General features: G+C 42.4%; 1 protein-coding gene and 2 non-coding genes across 6 annotated transcripts in view; all 3 read left to right on the top strand.

The window, feature by feature from the left end:
• HAUS6 (HAUS augmin like complex subunit 6) overlaps window positions 1-16042 on the top strand; it is a 32254-nt gene extending 16212 nt beyond the window's left edge. For all 4 annotated transcript variants that reach the window (XM_075594955.1, XM_075594962.1, XM_075594972.1 and 1 more), the window contains 6 exons: window positions 9909-10002; window positions 11607-11667; window positions 12449-12634; window positions 13229-13364; window positions 14412-15422; window positions 15858-16042. In XM_075594955.1, the coding sequence (XP_075451070.1) occupies window positions 9909-10002; window positions 11607-11667; window positions 12449-12634; window positions 13229-13364; window positions 14412-15422; window positions 15858-15928 (1559 nt within the window). In that variant the 3' untranslated portion in view covers window positions 15929-16042. The remainder of the gene's footprint in view (window positions 1-9908; window positions 10003-11606; window positions 11668-12448; window positions 12635-13228; window positions 13365-14411; window positions 15423-15857) is intronic.
• On the top strand, window positions 10889-11018 carry LOC142473317 (small Cajal body-specific RNA 8). Its single transcript, XR_012790032.1, has one exon.
• LOC142473312 (small Cajal body-specific RNA 8) lies at window positions 12891-13018 on the top strand. The gene has a single exon (XR_012790030.1).
• Window positions 16043-21095: the final 5053 nt, after the last annotated feature.

The raw sequence follows: 21095 nt of genomic DNA, 5'->3' as shown, positions 1-21095 counted from the left end.
GTACGCATAATACTTGCCTGTACTGTTTGATTGGAATAATATTTCTTTTAATGCACTATGAGCGTTGTGCGCTGTGTTTTTGTGTTTTCTGTCTAGCTTTAGGGGGTGTTTTGAGCCACCCCTGGTTCCACGGCTGCAGACGCTCCCCTATCAGTGTCCACCAGGTCATGTAATTTTTTTTAATATATATATATATATCTTTGATTTTATTAGGTGTTTTGGTGCATACATTATAACACAATCCATTAGCATTTGTAACTTCACCATTTCTTTGTTTCCAAACACTAAACGTGACACACGTGACAGACTTAACAAACCAACGAACATGACGGCAGGGTAACGGGATGAGGGGATGGGCGGGAAGGGGTCCAGAACGTGACCTTGATCACTGCTGGGCGGATACAGCTCTTTTCACTTTCCTCTCTATCGGTATCTTGTTGGTATTAGCGTGCCGGGTCAACGGCTCAGCCTATCGGAGTGGCCCTACTTCCTTGAGCTCCCCGATACCTCGCGTTTTCCTAGTCACTGTGTGGTCGAGAATCCATTTGGTCAGAGCAGAACGCATTTATGGTCATCATTGCAAAATTGTGGTGGCATCTACTCCCAGGATGTCTGTTTGTGCCAACCAGGCCGACCACACTTTTAGAAAATTTGTGCCGGAGTCATTGACCAAACTCGTCAATTGTTCCATCCGGCACACAAACCAAATTCTGTTCCTAATTTTGGGTAAAATTGGTACCTCCGGTTGCTTCCACAATGCTGCGATCTCACATCTGGTGGCTGTTGCTAAGTGTGATATCAATTTATGAGTGGCATTCGATAGCCCCCGGATCCGCCTGCCCACAAGGAACAGCCATGGGTCCAGGGGGATCTCCACTCCGATCAATCTTTGAAGCCAATCTCTAATTTCCGCCCAAATCGGAGCCACCTTCGTGCAAGACTACAGCATATGGCGTAAGTCAGCTCGTTCTCCGCATTGCTTCGGACAAAGCGGGGAGTAACCTCTGACAAATTTGGCTAATTTTGTTGGGGTGTAATACCACCGCATTAGGACTTTATATGCGTTCTCCTTTAATGTGGTACAGATAGAGCTTTTGGCTGCTGCCTGTAGGATCCTGTCCTCGTCCTCTAACGTCTCCCCTAAGTCGGCTTCCCATTGTCTCATATAACTAAGTCGGGGTTCGTCTTTTGTCTCTGGACAGATCACTTCCCTGTACATTCTAGAGGTTAGTCCCCTTGTGTCCGTACCTCTAGAACACAGCTGCTCGAAGTTTGTTCTCCTAGGCCGAATTGGGGTTTTGTTGTAAAATGCCCTGATCTGGAGGTATCTAAAAAATTCTGTATTGGGCATGTTTTTCTCTTCTTTGATATGATCAAAAGTTTTGATATGCTGTCTTCCCTCCAGATCATTTAGTCTAATATACCCCGATTGAAACCATTTTGCGAAAAGTGAACGATCTATCCCTGGAGCAAAGTCCGGATTACCCCAAATGGGCGTCATCAAGGAGTTTAGTGTTGTGAGAGAACATTTAAATTTGGTAGCCTCCCAAACCTTCAAGGAGTTTGATATAGCCTGTAGCGGAGTCTGAATTCCCGACCAACACTTTTTAGGTAACCATATAAGGTTCTGCAGCTCAATGGGCGCACAGCAATCTTTTTGTAGGGCCACCCATCTCCGGAGATCCGGGTCCGTGTGCCACTGTATGATTTGGCTCAGTTGGGCTGCCTCGTAGTAGGCAAACGGGCAAGGCACTCCCAACCCCCCTCTCGAGGTCGGCCTCCTCAAGATATCTTTTTTTTTTATCCGTGGGCTTTTTTTATTCCAGATAAACTTTATTATTCTAGACTGCAGCGAGAGGATGTCATCTTTCAACAGGGGGGTAGGGAGGGCCTGAAAGAGATATAGCACCTTAGGTAGAAGACTCATTTTAACGCTATGAATTCTTCCAATCCAAGAAATGCCATGCTCCTCCCATCTTCTGAGATCCTCCCTCAGTGTCTTGAACAACCTGGGATAATTTGCCTTGTATAATGCTTTGACATCTCGTCCTATATATACCCCTAGATATTTGATCATGGAGGGTTGCCAGTTAAAATTAAAGTTTAATCCAATTAGCTTTTCCGTTGGTTTGGGTAGATTTATATTGAGGGCTTCTGATTTGGCCTGATTAATTTTGAACCCCGATATTTGTTCAAACTGCCCCAATATTGCGAACACATTGGGCAGGGAGGTGAGAGGTCTGGATAATGTCAGTATCACATCATCCGCGTACAGCGCCACTTTGTGCGTCTGCTCTTTTACTGTTATTCCTGACACATCTGGGCATAATCTCAGGTGTGCCGCCAAGGGTTCGATAGAGAGGGCAAACAGCAAGGGGGACAGCGGGCAACCCTGCCTCGTGCCACTACGGATTTGAAATTGTCCTGAAGGGAACCCCTGATGTCTCACCCTTGCTGCCGGGCCTTCATACAGGGCCATAATGACTCCCAAAAGGCGTCCCTCGAAGCCGAATGCCTCCAGTGTCCCTCTTAGGGCCAATCAATCCTATCGAAGGCTTTTTCTGCATCCAGACTAAGTACCATAGATGGGATATTATGTTTTTGGGCCAAATCAATAAGATCAATTACTCGTCTGGTATTGTCTGCCGCTTGCCTTCCTCCTATGAACCCCACCTGATCTGGGTGAATCAACCTAGGAAGGACGTTTTGAGAATGTTTTTATGTCCGTATTGATCAAAGAGATGGGCCGGTAGCTCTTGCAGTCTGCCGGGTCCTTACCTGGTTTATCGATCAGGGAGATGGAAGCCTGGAGCATCTGTGCTGGGAACGAGGCCCCTTGCAGAACCGAATTAAAGAGTTTTAACATATATGGTGCTAATATTTTCATATATTTCATATATTTTTTTGTAGTATAGGTTTGAAAAGCCATCTGGTCCTGGTGCCTTGGCTGGCTTGAGCGACTTTACAACTGCCGTCAACTCTTCTAAAGAGAAGTCTGTCTGTAGGGCCTCCCTCTCCACCCTGCTCAAACTTTGGCAACTTTGCCCCCATTAAGAATTCCCGCAGATTGTCCCTCGTTTTCTGATTGTGTGTGACCTTACCTCCATCATAGAGCGCCTCATAGTAGGATTTGAATTCCTCTACGATTTGCCTAGGGTTGAAGGTAAGCTCCCCCCCCCCCCCTTGTGTACGAATAGATTGGATGTGGTAATTTGGTGTTTTATTTCTTGGCATGTTTGCTAAAAGGGTGTCCGGCTTGTTCGCCTTCTCAAAGAACTTACGTTTAGTCCAACTCAACTCCTTTTCCGCCTGGTAGGTTAATCGAATGTTTAATTGGTGTTTGATATCCGAGATCTCTTTTAAAATAGCGTCCTGCTTTAAGGACTTGTGTTACAGTGAGTGATGCCAATTTCTTCTGTAATTCCTGAATCTGGCGATTCTGCTCCCTCCGGCGCCGAGCCGCCAGAGACATCAGAGATCCCCTGAGGGTGGCTTTATGTGCCTCCCACAACGTGGAGTGTGATGTCACGCTACCCTCGTTCTCTACAAAATACTCTGTGATTTTGTCTCCTATCTCCTTCATAGTGGCTGGAATTTTGGGTAGCAGCTCATTAAGTCTCCAGTTTGCTCCAGGTCTGTCTAGTGAATTTAACGTGCACCGCAGCTCTATTGGTGCGTGGTCTGACCAAGAAATATCGTGTATCCCCGTATGGGAGACCACCGGGACCAGTCTTTTGGATACAAGGAAATAATCTATCCAGCTGTATCTGTTATGTGGGGGGGAGTAAAACGTAAAGTCCTTGTCCTGCTGATGTTGTTCTCTCCAAATATCTACTAATTGACAGTCTCGAAGTCCTTGGGTAATGTTTAGTATGTTCTGTCTAGGTGGCAGGTTAGTAGTTGTACACCTATCTAGGACGGGGTTTAATGTCCTGTTGAGGTCTCCCGCTACAATTATATTTCCCTGAACTACTTTGTGAAGTTTCTGGAATAAAAGGGGAAAAAATGCCGGCGCTGGCTCACATGGGGCGTAAACAGAGGCCAACGTGATGGGCTGACCCTGTGTGGACCCCACGAGGATGAGGTATCGTCCTTCTCTATCCGCTATCGTTTTGTCTACTTGAAACGTTAATCTGTTGTGGAATGCGATAGCCACCCCCCTTTTTTTTTTTCGGTCGCTGAGGCTATGTGTACCGATCTAAATTCCTTATCCATAAATTTAGGGAAACTGCTCTTAGAAAAGTGGGTCTCCTGGAGAAAAATAATGTCAGCCATACGGCGTTTATACTCTTTGAAGGCCAACTTACGTTTTGCTGGGCTGTTAAAACCTTTAACGTTGTGTGAAATAAACCTAATTTCTTCATCATACTTTATGGAGTTTCTGACTCTCGAACTTTGTGCAGTGGCTGGATCGTCGAATTCCACCTGCTTCCGGTGACCAGTGCCGATTCTGCCGTTGTTCTCTCTCTTCCTGGACGATGGCGGTGGGGATGGGATTAGGCTGGGCATGACACACCAGGGAAATACAAGAGGGGAAACACTGGGGAAAACATAACATACACTCAATAACGGTAACAATTTGTCGTCGGCTGCGGGGCCTCCCCGTCCCACAGCCAAGTCCAGCGCCTTTGGGGTGGCAACCCTTGTGGTCTCACGGCTACTACTCTCCCTTGCCCCCCAAAGGACTTTATCGGCGTCCAGTGGGTCCCTCCACCCCTGGGCCCGATTGAGACCCATGCTAACGCCAGGGTATGTGGCTCCTCCCGCACCCCGTGTCCGCACGCTTTCTTCACCCCTAGAACCTTGGATGGTAAACTTTTTGTCTGCCTTAACATGCCTGTTTGAACTCTGGGAAGGCTAGCTGCTTCATAACCGCCTTGTGCTGGCAACTTAGTTAACCCCTACTCTCTTTTCTTCTTCACTTCCTTCCAACTGCACTCTTTTCTATACTTTAAAACCCAACGAGCTTCTACCCTTCCTCTCCTTCTCCTACTTCCTCTATTCCCCCACCTAATCGTATCCTCTCTTTCTGCCTCTCCTGTTGGTTCCCTCTAATAGCCGGGTCTCGCCTCTTGCTAACGTGTCTAAACTTTCCCTCCTGACCCGGCCACCTGTGGCTTCCTTTCGACTTCCCGTTCCCCTCTCTAGGGTCTCTTCTGTGGTGCACTCCGTCCCCATCGACGCTTCCGGCACCCGTAGGGACACTCCTGAGGGGCCTTCCGTCACTCTCCGTTGCTCTCTGCCGCTTCACTATCTGGTGATGCTCCTAGCTGCCTCCTCCAAGATGGCGTCCTCTCGTCCGGGCCCTACCTATGACTGTTTCCGGTGGCCGCCATTTTGAGGGTGATCTTGCTGCGTGGAGGTTGGAGCGCGCGCTCTCCTCCCGCCCTTTCCACTCTTCCGGGTCCTGCGGCTCAAGCTGGCTGGGGCGAGGCGCCATCATGTCCGCCATCTTCCCCCCTCACCTTGGATGCAGCTCGGAGGTAATTTTTTATCTTTTTTTCAAAGGAGCTTCCATCGCTTGTTAGGTCTGGTCCCGCGGGGGGTTATATTGCGATTCCTCCGGCGGATGTTCGTCTTTTACCTTCTTGTGTCAGGGCAGTATCGTCTCTTAGGTTTTATTGCTCAGCAAAAGTCCAGGAAAATCAGGCGAGGCAACAAATAACTGAATAACTTTTTATTAACTTGCACACATCTGCAGTCTTTATGTTGGGCTCTCACTTCCTCCCTCCTTTAGCCTTGGATGTACCTGCTCCCCCGCTCCATTCTGGCTCCAGCGTCTCTTCACTCTCCACTTCTTCTGTGGGGGCTCTCTTCAGCCCCAACCTGGCCAGGAACGCCGGGCCCTCTGCTGGATCCTTCATAGTAATGGGCCTCCCGTTCCTCGCCACCATCAATCCGAACGGGAAGGTCCATTTATATCTAATATTTTGGTTCCGTAGGACCTTCGTGACGGGTAGGAGGCTGCGGCGTCTCTGCAAGGTGACCGGGGACAGATCTTGAAAGATCATGAGTTTGTGGGCTTCAAACTCCACAGATGTTGCTGCCCTGGTTTGGCGCAGTACTGCCTCCCTGGTGGTATAGTAATGTAGCCGGAGTATGATGTCCCGGGGCTGTTCCGATTGTATTGGCCGGGAACGAAGGGTTCTGTGACAGCGGTCCATGGCTCTTGTCTCCGGTGGGCACTCCGGGAGCAGGGACTCCAACCTGCGTGAAACATATTCCTCGCAGTCACCGGCGTCTTCGGGGACCCCCCTTATGCGGATATTGTTCCTCCGCTCCCTATTTTCCGCGTCTTCCTGGCGGTCCTTTAGTTTGTCGATCTGCCGCTGGAGTTCTCCCGATTTTTTGTCGTTTTTTTTAACGGCCTTGATGGTTTGATCCACCTTCGTTTCTAGAGTGTCCGTCCGGGCCCCCAGTTTGCCGACCTCCTTCACCTCTCTAATCTCCGCTTGCAGGAGAGACTTTAAGTCATTATAAAGCCTCTCAAAATCACGTCTTCTGACTGGCAGAAGAGCTTGGTTACAGACCCCTTCCTCTTCTCCCTCCTGCTCCATATCGGTGTCCGGGTTTGAAACCGGCGCCATTTCCTCCGCCGTGCTGCCCGATGCAGCCCCGCTAAAGTAATCTCACATCGGCGAGTTTGGGCTTCTTTTGTCCCGCAGGTTTTTTCGGAGCCATCTTTGTTTATTCAGTCACTGCTGTTCAGCTTTTTTATTCAGATTTGGGTGCTTTTTGGGGTGTTTTACACTTTTACTGAGTGCGCGGTATGGAGCTAAGTACCTAGACTTCCATACCCATAGCCGTCGCGCATGCGCCTCCTGGTCATGTAATTTTTATCATCACTTTATTATCACTCCACCCACGTGGTTGATTGTAGCTGCGCACTTCATCCACTTTGTTTCACGTAAGGTCATTACACTCTGCTCATAATACTCAAACTCTCTGTAGACTTTCATCCTGTAGGCCACCCTCTCTTCACATTCTCCATACTCTTGGTGTCCTGGGACCTCTTCTCTCTCTCTCTCCTTCTTTTTTTTGCTCTTTTGTTTACACATTTTCTAAGTGACGTTATCACCTCTATACTGATGACACACACTTGCCTTTCAACCTCATACCTTACACCTGCTGTACAGACCAGAATCTCAATGTGTCTGCTATATCTTCGTAGATGGTCTTCCGCTGACTCAAACGTAACATGTCAATGACTGAGCTCCTCCTTCCTCCCAAGCCTGCCCCTTTTACATTACTTTTGGTAGTACCATCATACACCCAGTATCACAAGCACACTGTTTGGGTGTCGCATTTGACTCATCCTCACATTCGCCTCTCATTCTCATTGTAGCCAAAAAACTGGTTTGTTCCCGTAACATTGGAAAGATGCACCTTTTCTTCTATTACTCTACTGCTAAAACTTCACACAGGCCCTCATTCTTTCCTGTCTCGACTAGTGTAACCTAATGTCCAGTCTTCATGCTTCACCCCTCTCCATCCTACAATCTATCCTAAATGCTGCTGCTATGATCACTTTATGCTCTCCTTAATCTCTCAGCATCTCTCCTGTTGAAATTCCTCTCCTGGCTTCTGATCAAATCTCGTATTGCTTAAAAATAAATAAATAATAATAATCGTTCTCTGGCTATACACTACTGCTCCTCTTCTTCATCTCAGCCATAATTTCTTGCTATACAGCTGCCCAACTCTTGCATTCTGCTCAAGGATGTCTTCTCTACCCCTTTTTTGTATCTAAAGCTCTCTCCAACCAAATACCTCTCACTCACTAACCCACACCTCTGGAATGCCCTTCCTCCACTCAATATCCGACTAGCACACTTAAGATAATCTAGCTCCGCTGGCTGTTACTGTTCAACAACTTTAACCCCTTGCAGATGCACATACCAGAACACCCTCTTACTGTCTCCAAGTTCTCCCTTCTTGCCACTTGGATTGTAAGCTTTTTGGCAGGTCTCTTTTCCTAGTGCTACTTTTGTCTGAGGCGGTTATTCCCATTATGTTACATTATGTCATGTGATAATACAGAGAACAAAGTCCTTGGCGCACTATCAAGTGCATAAACCTGATACAATGTTCCCGGTTCTATTTTTGAAAGGAACAGTTCGTAGATCTTCACAGGTGATCCTCTTGATTTTCTTATAATGGTAAGTGCATATCTGGAATCAGAGAAGACAAAAAGACCATTGTGCAGTACCCTCTGATAGTGGAGATCTCATCCACACAGCTGCTAGCTACTTACATCTAAGTAGATAAAGACAGGCCTTGAAAGGTAGCTTTAGCTGGAGGTCTGGAACACTCAAAAGGTTGGATTATGGGTCTTCAGGTGTTATACGCCCTCTCCACACGGATCAACCACAGTGCCAGATTACATATAGAATAATAAAAATGCCAATGGTGTAGTACAGTACAATTTAATAAAACAATAAAAGATCAAAACAGCCAGTGCACTCACATGCTAGATGACCTTACTACACGGATTACAACGTGCCGTCCGCAGGCTTGAGGAGCTGTTGCGTGGTGTGTATGGAGGCTGGATCCCGCGTGTGTCTCTTCCATGCGGCCACAACTCAGAGCGCCAGGTCCACCTCGGATGACGTCACCATCCACTGCACCCTCCCCAGCCGGTTCGTGTGCAATCTAAGCTCCACCCTACGCGTGTTTCGTGACTACTGACGTCACTTCCTCAGGGGTAATCCAACCTTTTGAGTGTTCCAGACCTCCAGCTAAAGATACCTTTCAAGGCCTGTCTTTATCTACTTAGATGTAAGTAGCTAGCAGCTGTGTGGATGAGATCTCCACTATCAGAGGGTACTGCGCAATGGTCTTTTTGTCTTCTCTGATTCCAGATATGCACTTACCATTATAAGAAAATCAAGAGGATCACCTGTGAAGATCTATGAACTGTTCCTTTCAAACATAGAACCGGGAACATTGTATCAGGTTTATGCACTTGATAGTGCGCCAAGGACTTTGTTCTCTGTATTATCAATTTGTCTATAGCTATATGGAAAGGCTTGATATTTGGTCCTAGGCAGCCTCCTTCTTCCCCTCATACCCTCCCTTATCTTGGTGGTTGTGGGGCTTTGTTATTGGTTATCCTTGCACAGTTTGGGTACATCATTTTTTCACATTTGTAAATTGATTACAATTAATTATTGTAAACATCACATTATAATAGGTTGAGCGCTTGTTTTGTAGTTTAAATTCTCTTTATATCACATTATGCCATGTGTATTACTGCTGCGTAGTGCTATGTATATGGATAACGCTATATAAATAAAGATATACATACGTAATACTTTGCCTTCACCTCTTATTTGTGACCTCAGAATCTCCACTCCAGTTATCCTCTAGCAAAAGTATTTTTATGTACAGAGTAGAGCGTATACCTTTTCTATACTTTTAAATATGTATTGGTTTATTTATAAAGGTATAAGCTCTCTCCTATTGCAAAAGTATTTTACCTTATTTTAACATTGCCGTGTAATATTTAATAAACTTAATGAGTGTTCCCTTTGCATAATGGCAAGTATAAATTCAATAATGTTCCTGGTCGACAGACACTTCATAAAACAGGTACTCATCTGATGAAGTGTCGCTGACTGGAAATGTTATGAGATTTATAATTATCATTGTGTTGCGTGAGTAACGGTTATGCCCTTCCTCTTCTGTTGAAAGTTCATCGTAGCAAAGTGGACTTTTAACCATACCTACTAATGATTCAATGATTTGCTCTTGCTATTTGTGCTGAACTTTGTCTTTATATATAAATGAGTGTTCCTGGTTTGCATGCTATATTTTTGTTTTAAACAGTTAACACTTCAGATTAAGAATGCTACTTTTTTTTTAATCAATACAGTATTTTATATATCTAAATATTATCATTTGACTAGATTCGGCCAAAAAAGATGTGCGTTTAAAGGATTTGGACAGAGATTACAGTGGGTCATTATTAAGAAGCTTGTTGGATTTCACCTCCACTGGGAGGTATGTTTTTTTTATTTTATTTATTTTTTTACAACAATTCTCTTAAAGCTGCTGTTCAAGCAATATCCTACATGTGTTTTTTTTTTTTTGTTTTTTTTTTAAATCAGTTCTGTACTATGAGAAAATACTTGCATTTAAAAAACAATTTTTTTAAGACTTTTTTTTAATGTATTCTGATGTAACAAGCATTTTTGTTTCTATAGCAACCATTTTCAAAGTCACATCCCCTTCCTCTTAGACAGGCTCAGGCACACCCCTTTTGCCCCCTCGAGCAGTGCACCAATTGTATCTAGTGCCTGCCTGGTCACATGATCTCCCCCACAGAACTTTGCATCTTGGGTACTCTTCTGTAGCACTGGCTGATTTACTGAACCCCCTAGCCAAATCTTTGCCAATCGATCACAGTAGAATGAATTGATCTGCAACTTGGCTAATCACTTGTCACTGTGCAGATTGTGTTAATGCACATATATTTTTTTTTTTTTAAACGGCAACTTTAACTGCAGCTTTAAGATACATAATGTATTGCTTCCCCTTAAAGTTCAATGATATTACCAAACTTTCTTATTAGTTGAGGCATTCCCACCTTTTTTACTTGATTATCTCCTGAATAAGAGGGATTCCAGCTTAGTAAGTCATGGTCCATAGATTTGACATTAGTTTTAATTCCTTTAATAAAAATCAAATTCGGTGCATGGCATGACTATGCAGTCTTTATCTTAAAGCAGCATTTTCCACTTGTGTTTTTTTGCCCTATGTGGAAAGATTTGAACTGTTTCAGAATATATTGTTCCAAAAATTGTAGTGTTAATTTGGACTCACAAGTTGGTGTTCCGCAATGATGCCCCCTTGTACAGTTATAGAGCTGACCCTGCATGTTTCACAATGGGAGATTGATACACAGATAGAGACGTGACGTGCTCTGTTTGTCACCAAATTTCCCTAAAGTATACTGCCTTCTGATGACCGGGGCGAACTGAGAGAAATCGTAACGGACAGATACGGGGCAGACAAGTTTCAAGCTTTTCCTAGTGATTCGATAACTGCTTGTGACATTATTTTCTGATGCATTAAGAGCGAGTCTGGCACAACCTACTGTAAAGCAATACATGTCCATGTCATGACTATTCAGTCTTTAGCTTAAAGTGATATTACTGCCTGGGGTGTTCTTCCAAAAAAACAAAATGTAATCCTATGCTTGGGAAGCAGAGGGTCTGCAGAGTTCAAATTAAAACTGCAGGTATCGGGACCCTCTACATACCTCTGAAGGTGCTGCTGATGGCAGCCCCGGCCTGTTACACAATATGGCTGTTTAAAGGTCCTGCGACACACGGACAAATAGGAAACTGTGACCTCATCTGTTGCGACTTCCTTTTGGCCTACGTATTGCAGGATGGGGGGGAGGGGGAGGAATGCTTCTTTAGCTTGATTAAGTGATATTAGAACAAATGTATTTTTTTATACATGAGACCTAGACTTACAGCTTATTAATACAAGCACAATACTTTAAAGGTGGTCTCTTTATATATAAGTACCATATAAACCCAAGCAAGATCTTACAAAAAAGTACTTGTATAATAACTTGTGATGTTTTTTTTTTGAAGGAACTCTTTGTCATTAACCGGCATGACTCCTGCCAAACGCAGAATGTCTCTAAATGAGAAGGTAAGCCTTGTGCTAAACATTTAAATGTACTTAAGTGTACAAACATAGTTGTACTAGACATGTGTTGGGCAGAGTGTTGGATATATCCATCTCCTCCATCCTTATATTAAATTGATTTATGCAGGGCTGGAACGGCTAATATGCAATAACTGGGTTGAGTTTTGAGTCTTGGCCCAAGTTTAGGGCGTTGTAATTGGAATTGATCTTTCCTTTCCTCCCTATTTTCCATGGTTTTCGCAATGTGCTACTGACCAGAAGCTATTCTCTTGCCTATCCTCACTGTGAAATAACCCTAGGCACCTCCCGAGGGTTATGGGCACCAGTTAAACTGCCAAGATTGAGAAGAATGTTTGACTTCCATGATGTACTTGTTGACATTTCTGTGCATTACTGTCCCTTATGCATTGCCCCATGTTCATGTCAAACAGCCTTTTTTTTATGCTTTTTAAATTGATGCCTTTTATATTATCCTGTCCTTTTTTTTTTTTTTTTTTTTTTTTTTTTTAATGGGCATTAATTTCCTTTAAGTTGCTATAATAGAAAGGGGATGAATGAGAATCTGTGATTTTAATACTAGTTTTTGTAACCTATTTATTGGGAAACATTACATTTTCAAGTAAATCTACCTGAGCTTGGCACAGTGGAATATTGGATGCTGACATCCTGGAGATAGACTAGTAGAATAATAGGTAGAGATAGATCTGTCTCTGAATTCCCAAAATATACCAAATTGGGAGTAGGCCTGTCTCTAATTTTCTGTCTTTTGCGTTTCCTTAAAAAGGAATTAAGATCATTTACCCCGAATATGAAAGAACGAAGTTTTTCGCAGACAACCCCAAACTTTGGAGTACAGAAGAGGCGATCCGATGAAACATGGAAAAGAGCTGAAGGTTCTATGCCGCAATACACGCCAACACCAAGTAAACAAGATCCAATGAGAATGGCACGTCAGCAACTGGCACAACAGGTTGGCATTGGGAATACTCCCATAACTCCTAATGTTTATTGGCATAGCCTGTGCAGAGATCCTCTGTCGGGCCTGCACAACTCCAGTCCTCGAGGGCCGCAAACAGGCCAGGTTTTCAGGATATCCCTACTTCAGCACAGCTGGCTCAATTAGTGCCTCAGTCATACTGAGCCAGCTGCGCTGAAGTAGGGATATCCTGAAAACCTGGCCTGTTTGCGGCCCTTGAGGACTGGAGCCGCCTCTGTGTGGTTAAGAATGGGAGATTGATATACAAATAGACGTGACGTGCTCTGTTTGTCACCAAATCTCCCTAAAGTATACTGCCTTCTGATGACCGGGGCGAACTGAGAGAAATCGTAACGGACAGATACAGGGCAGACAAGTGTCAAGCTTTTCCTAGTGGTTAGATAATGCATTAGAAAATAATTCACCAGCAGTTAACGGAGTCTGGCACCACCTGCTGTAAAACAATAAATGTACTTTTTCAGGAGTGCTTGGGACTAAATTAAGTAGCTTCCAAATATTTTTATTAAGCTTTTTTTCCTAGTTCTACTCTGACACTTGCAGCAATAAGTCGTTTTTATATTTCTCCAGGTTGCTGATGACATTGTTTCTGAATCACCAAGATGCTCGGGAGGAAGAGAAATGGAGCTAGATGATTTAATTGGCATGCTAGCTTCTAATCCTTTCTTAACCAAGAAGCAGATACCACGAACTCCAGAAAATTTAAGTAGGTTACTTTGGAGATGTCTGTAAACTGTACTTATTCAGCATATAAAACTATTTAAATTTTTTTTTATTTGTTATTTATTTTAAGCATTGTATGTCTGAATCAGATCAGTGTATATTATATCAACATACTGGCCACTATAACCACTTCAAACTAAATTTAAAATTTGACACTTAACAGATGCAACAAGCTAAGTATACTAGTCTCCTTGAAAATGAGATAAATTGGCAGATTTTGAACTGCCAGTGTGATGTAATTGTACAGTGCTCACCACCTGTATTCTGACAGTTCATCATAACTTAGAGGTTTTGAACTTTTCCATCCTGCAACGTTTGTATGGTATTCAGTTACTCCTAAAATATACACTTCTGACTAAGCTCATGATCAAGTCAGGTGAGTTGCTTGTTCTTCAAAAAGTGCAGGGAGTTTCCATGATGAACCAACAGGAACCAGGAAACCAGAAAAGCACCGCGACAAAAAGCAGGGACCAACTACTAATGTGCCGTGAAATCAAGGATTATTTAATCAAAATTGGATACACAGAGACATATAGGTGGGCTAGAGTGGTTCTCTAACGCGTTTCGTGCTCTTGCAGCGCTTTATCTTTGATAAATATATATATTTATCAGTGTGTGTGTGTGTATATATTTATATATTTAAGGTTTTCTGTAAATGTCTCAATAATACAAAATCAACCTAATTTAAGAGGACACTTTTATTAAAATAAAAGTTAAAATTGTAGAAGAAAAAAAAAAAAGTTGCTCGATTACAAAATATGTACAGAAGAAAAACATCCCAGAACTATATCCATGTTCAAACTCTGCGGAACCAGAAGGTTTGGCGGTAGATGTTTGTAAATGATACTGTAATTATATGGTCTAATTATTTTTTGTTTAATACACTTTTTTTTTTGAGGTCTGTTTAAGTGGTTTATTTGATATTTAGTGGGCGATGGTTACCACCAGATTAAAATACCATAAGTATGTCTCTGCAACTGGTTCATTTTGATTTTACAAGGAGCTGCGTTTTGAATTCTTTCATTCCTAGTTTCAGATATCAGAACCTCATGGAGAAAAGCCATTCAGGTTGACGAATCTGCAGATGTTGTGGCAAGCCCATTGGAGGCTCCGTCCATGGAATCCCCTGCGGAACTTAAGTCTGCTCACAGTAGCCAGATAGACTTGAGCATGGCCTGCTTGCTATCTGCTTCTCATGTTTCAGACACCAATGAATCATCAGAAGGAAGAACCTCTGCTAATACTGGTAGATCTCTACCGCATGAGCCTACAGTCTCTTGTCACAACACAACTGTCCTGTCAAGTTACACTTGCCTTTTGGGACAAGAAGGATTCTCTGTTCCAATGAAGGAAAGTGAGACCACAGAAACACTGGTACCTACATTGTTGGATAAGAACGAAACGTATGTTTTAGACATCCAGCCATCTAGTAAATTAATGGATAACACCATGCTTATCTCTGTATTGAGCCAAGAAAATAATTCCACACATACGCCTGTGTCATGGGATTCCTCAAACATGGTTGAAAGGAATAAAGATTCCGCCAGGCATGAAGTGATCCAGTGTGGCATTCTGAGTGAGACCCTTCCAGACGTCATGGGTGACATAAGTCTCAACAGCTCAAAGAGCATAGAAGATGATGAAGGGATACAGAAGAGTAAACTAGCGGAAGGTAACAGCCTCTTCTCAGACAAAGCAAAGGGAGGTTGGACGACTACGGAGCGCAGGATGGACATACATTCTATTCGCAGTCGGTATGAAGCCCTAAAAAGGACTTTTCTTTCATCTAGGACAGATCGTGAGGATGAAGGCACCCCCAGGAGATTTTCCAAGCAAAAATCTGAATCTAATCTTTCTCTTGATGCATGTAATGTGTTTAGCCCTTTGGAAACAAGTTTAACATTGGACTTGGACTATTTAATGACTCCTTCAACCAGGGACCGAAAGCTCTCTCTCCCACAGCTGCTGGTTTTTTCCCCGGTTGAGGAAGACATCCATGCAAAGATGCAGGAAAATATAGTAGACCTTTTGGATTACCAGGGTAAGTAATGTTTAATTAAGATCTTTATTTTTCCACGCTTGCATTAAAAGGAGAGCACAAACGTACCAGAGACTCCAGACTCCTATGCCTCTGATTCAAAGTCTGGAAAACTATTCCAATTAAGCCAAGAAATAAAGTAGCACACTAATCAATGTTTAGAATCTTGAAGATGTATTACCAAAGTCATTTTTGATACTTTTTGGTCCCAGTGGGGCCAATAATTGGCAAAAACAACTTATATAATCATTTGAATTCTCCACTTGCAGACAGGTGTTAGTTTTTTGTTTCTGACAATGTGAAACATCTTTTTTGACATTTACAGTACTTGCACATTAAAGCAAACATGCTGTATTGCATATAGCTCAAATAGGTGATTTGAATCATGTTGCTGCATGATGGCAATTATTTTGTTGTTTTTTTTTTTCCTCCCCCCAGAAGCTGGAGACCAGAGTAAAACATTTGATTTTAAGCAGCCTGCTTCTGACCTACAGAAATGCACTGATTAAGGGCCGGGACACCTAACTGTATTGTAAAACTATGAAATTGTATTCATGGTAGTCTCTAGTACATTGTATATTTGAACTCTGAATTTGTAAATAAATCAAACCAATGTCTCATGAGTTGACATACCATAATTTTTGTTTGATTTGCGTTATAGAAAATAATTTAACTGCACTAAATTTCAAACTGTAACAATTATTTTTTTCCCTTTGTTACTCGTAACTCATGATTACCTCCTGTCTCTAGTTATTTGTTTTAACCTCACTAATTCACCTTTAAATAAAGAAATGTGGAAGAAAAAGAATTTATCCACTAACAATTAGTATTGTAGCCCTATTTCTATATGAATTTTCTTTTACAAAAGAGAACCAGTTCACTGGATTTGTTGTACGACATTCATGGGTATTATTATTATGAAACTGGTTGGTAACCCTTTTGTGTATACATCCAGGTTCTACTTTATTACCCACACTCGCTATACCAGCTGCCAAAGGGTCGGATAAGAATGTTTCTGCACTGGTCTTAACGTTGCCTTTTATACTTTGGAGGCTTCCTTTTGATTTTTCCTTGGGCATTTACCTGCTAGGAGCATCTATAGAAGCTGCATTCGACTGTGAAACCTGAAGTACCAGCTTACGGTTTGTTTAAATGGTTTTAGGATTTTTGGCAGACTAATTTCAAGTGGTATCATCCACCACATGACATACAAATTGCCCTGCGTTTGCACTTTGGTACATGATAATATGCAGTGGGTTTTTTGTCTTTTATAGTGGGGTTTTTTAAACACTTGCCGTCAAAAATATTTCTGTGAATATTTATTATAAAACAATGAAATATTACAGGAAAGTGTAAAAGTATATCTTGAAAAGTATAGCAATCTTAGAGGATACATTACTATCCCTTCTGTTACAATGCTAGATTAAGTGGCAGAATGAACAGACAGTATAACACTTTATGCACACATTTTCTGTAAATTTTACCCACGTGGTTATTTATCAAAGCATCGTGGCTAAAACGTGAAGGAAAAACCTTCCCCAGATTTATCCAGGGAAAAACCTTCACAATGAAAGTAATTGGAATTTAATTGTTCATATTCGTGCCTTGTCAACATACCTGCTAAGGGAAGGTGACAAAGGAGATTAAAGCATCAATACTCATAAATGTCACAATTTTACCAAATTTAACTCAAACATGTTTATAAATATATTTGCACTGATTACCCATAAGCTATTGATTACATATCTTTAAAAAAAAAATGGTATCTTTTAATCATCACTTCATGTTTGTTCTATAAAGGGCTGCAATTTCAGTGCTTCTCTGGCCTCTGACATTAGCAGTACACCGTGCAAAATATAAAAGTGTGGTGAATACTGTCACAACCCCCCTTTGTATAGTGTAAGTCTAAGAGTTATCATATATGCACCTTGCATTGTCTCATGCAGTTTGTATTCTTGAATGCTAAAATATTGAATGACCGTGTTTATTTTCACAATGGGTAAATAAACATGATCATTTTAAGGGATTCAAAATGTTAAATGTTTCTGCAAATATATTGTTTCGCAATAGCAGAAAAACATTTACTATGGGATGTACAAAAGGTAGATTGAGTGTACATTTTAGTCCTGATAAGGACCTTTTGTCAAGGCAGGAAGGGGGAGTGGACCCCAGACCAAACAAATACCCCTGACCCAATACCACTTTCTGCATGCAGGGTAGCAGAATGCCATCTTCCCTACACCCCCTTCTCTTGGCCCTTTCTTCTGGCATGTAGCAATAACTTCCAAAATACATTATGAATAGGCTGCTGTAACCACAGGAAAAGGTGCACAATGGCAGGATCAGTCTGTGCCGACTGAGAAGGCAGGTCTTGTGTTCCAAAAGAAAACATCAAATTGATGTCCATGTGTGGGATATGAGAGAATATTCACACAATATAATGTATATAAACAAGAGAAATACAGTACACAAACCATAAAAAGGCCTTTATGGAGAGAAATAAACATGCCAAATGATACACAGGTAGAAAAATCTTAATGGTTTAAAAACCGCAAATCAAAACCTCTGATCTGTAAACCTATACATTAACAAGGGGCAGAAATGTTAGTGAATTAAGTGCAAACTTTGCTATCTGAGAGGACGTGGCTTATGGTCCAACATTGGCCTCTAGAGCAGTGTTTATCAACCAGAGTGACCTGCCAAGGGGAAAAAAAAAAACTTGGCTGCTCAGCAGGCACCTCCTGTGCTGCATGGAGTTCTGCCTCTTCTCTCAGCCCGGCACAGTAGAGAAACACCTCATTCTCCAAACCATACAAGATGCGTACGCTGAGCAACCGATATGGTTGAAGTGGGAGAAAAGAGGGGGAGGTGTGTGGTGAATATGGTGTTTGCTGTGAAAGGGGGCTAAATATGGAGTGTGTGTGTGTTGAGTAAAAAGGGGAGTATGTGTGAGGGTGAAGGTGTGTAAGTGAGGAGGGGAGTGAGGTCCCTTGCTCAAAAAAAATTGAGAACCACTGATCTAGGGCAGTGGTTTCCAACCTCTTCTTTTTTTTTTTTTTTGGTTATGGAACCCCAAGTGAAATTCTGAGGAACCCCTAACCATCTCTAATAGCATGTCTGTGATCAGATGCATTCAGATGCAAAGCGGTGGGGCGGGGGGTGGTTTGGGGAAGGTGAGATTTTTCGTGGCGGTGGGGGGAGAGGGTGTAGTGCACGTCAGTTGCAGAGGCATTTAAATTAAATGCTGGGAAATCACGTGAGGCCGCTGCAACATCGTCTTGCCTTGACTCTGCTGAAAAAATAAATAAAGTGCTTATTGAATATTCATAAAACTTGGTATTATAGTATGTAATCAAGAGATGACTGTGGGCACATAAACATTGCAAGTAATATTTTATGTGGGAGCTAATTCACCACTGCAAGATCAAAAACAATAGATGAGCATCAATCAAGTAGTCTGAGTAGCATTATGGGGGGGTCTTTTCCACATGAAGCTGTGCAATTGCCAACACAATTTCAATACCCTAGGAGGGGCCTACATCAAGTTATAGGAAGCAATAAACCCTTGTAATGAGTATGGAATTGGCATAAGTGATCCTCTGCTTTATTGATACTTAGTGTAGTGTACCTTACTATATCTGTAGAAGTGAAAAAGGAGGTTACATTTTAATAATAGTTGGTGTAAGTGAAACCTATGTCTTTTATTTTTACCTTTTATTTTGAATTAAAAATAAGTGTATGAACCACCCCCACCCCCCCAAAACAAACAAAAAACAAACAGGTTAACCCTTAGACTGCACTATGTTCTCGGGACCATTTTACCCTCCCAGACACTTGATATTTCAAACTATTTTATTTCCTGAACGCTGCATGACATTTTACAAATAAAAAATAGCAAAAGAAAGGGCAAGAAAAGATTGATGAAGGGGAAGGAGGGGGGGGGGGGTGTCTGTGTCTGTGTCTGTCTGTGTGTGTCTGTCGAAACGCGTAGGCGTGTGATGTCAGCACGTGGTGACGCGTGAATCACAGGCGGAGCTGGGCCAGCTAGGAACTTCGGTGTGTGATTACAGAAAGCTCTGCAGACTCATCTACCCCCTCCTGTTCCTTGTGGCACCGCCATTGGCGTGAGGTACACAGATTTGCAGTACTTACCAACTAGCTACCGGGGACGTGGGGAGGATCATCCTTCCATCAGAGGAGGACGCTGCACGCTATGGTTTGGAGTGTCCCATGATTCGTGTTATTACAATCTCTACATATGAGGGTTCTGCAGACTGTTCTTCCCTTACACTGACTGCAATATCCACTGTTCCTGGCCACCTGTGCAATACATCTCCGCTGATCCGCTGCTGTTACAGATTGTCTCAAATGATTGTATTTTCCTCCACAATTTGAGTACAGGTCCTGGGGACTACTCACAATTTTATTAAAGATTCCTATATTTTACAGTTATGCTATCGAGTTGGCGCTTCTCTTTGTTTTTATATATATGCAAATGGCGATTATTGCTGCTTCAACCCTCTCAGTGGGCCGGATGTTTGGGAGCGCAGGTATATGAAGTAAAAAAAAACATACAACAATAGTGCAATATGTTTCAAGAAAAACCTAGACCCACTTCCTCTTCTTTTTGGGACTGTCAGAAACAGACATGGCCCAAGGGACAATTGGATACCAAATTGGGAGAGATCCAAATTGAGATTGGAACCACAGCAAAATTGGGGACAGTACCAACGAGAAGGGGGTGGCCGGGGAGGCAAGTCTCTTGCAAAGAGGAGATTTTACCATTAGATAGTAGAGGAGTTTTCAATTTGTGATCCTTTACCTTCACCCCATTACAATTGCAAGTTTTAAATCAGGGCTTATCTTTTGCTCCCACATCAGGCCCACTGGTTTCCAACTGTTTATTGATTTTCATAAATTTTTGAGGAATGTAACTTTAAAGATAGTCTGCATCTAGTTCAATAGGTGAGGGAATTTTTGGTGATTCAGATTTAGACACAATTAATTCTCAGGTACAGAATATTTCTATGATTCTACTGTGTATACTATTCAGCATACTACCTTTAGGTCTCCCTCTAAATTTTATCCAGTAGGCTCGAAGGGTAACTTTATAGAAACCTTTTTTCATATTGTATTGTATGTCTTTATTTATATAGCGCCATAAATGTACATAGCGCTTCACAGTAGTAATACATATCATATAAATAACAAATAATATAAATAACAGGTCATGGGAATAAGTGCTTCAGACATAAAAGTAACATTAAGGAAGAGGAGTCCCTGCTCCGAGGAGCTTACAATCTAATTGGTAGGTAGGGAGAACGTACAGAGACAGTAGGAGGGAATTCTAGTAAGTGCGTCTGCAGGGGGCCAAGCTTTATGTTTCATGTGTCCAGGATTATCCAGTGCTATTCATATGTTTCTTTAAGCAGATGTGTCTTAAGGTGGGTCTTAAATGTGGATAGAGAGGGTGCTAGTCGGGTATTGAGGGGAAGGGCATTCCAGAGGTGCGGGGCAGAAAGTGAGAAAGGTTTAAGGCGGGAGAGAGCTTTAGATACAAAGGGGGTAGAAAGAAGACATCCTTGAGAAGAACGCAAGAGTCTGGATGGTGCATAACGAGAAATTAGGGCTGAGATGTAAGGAGGGTCAGAAGAATGTAAAGCTTTAAAAGTGAGG

This window comes from Ascaphus truei, chromosome 1, assembly GCF_040206685.1.
Source record: "Ascaphus truei isolate aAscTru1 chromosome 1, aAscTru1.hap1, whole genome shotgun sequence".
In the NCBI taxonomy this organism is placed as follows: Eukaryota; Metazoa; Chordata; class Amphibia; order Anura; family Ascaphidae; genus Ascaphus; species Ascaphus truei.
The sequence above is the reverse complement of the archived record's forward strand: the minus strand, read 5'-3'. Positions and strand labels throughout refer to the sequence as shown.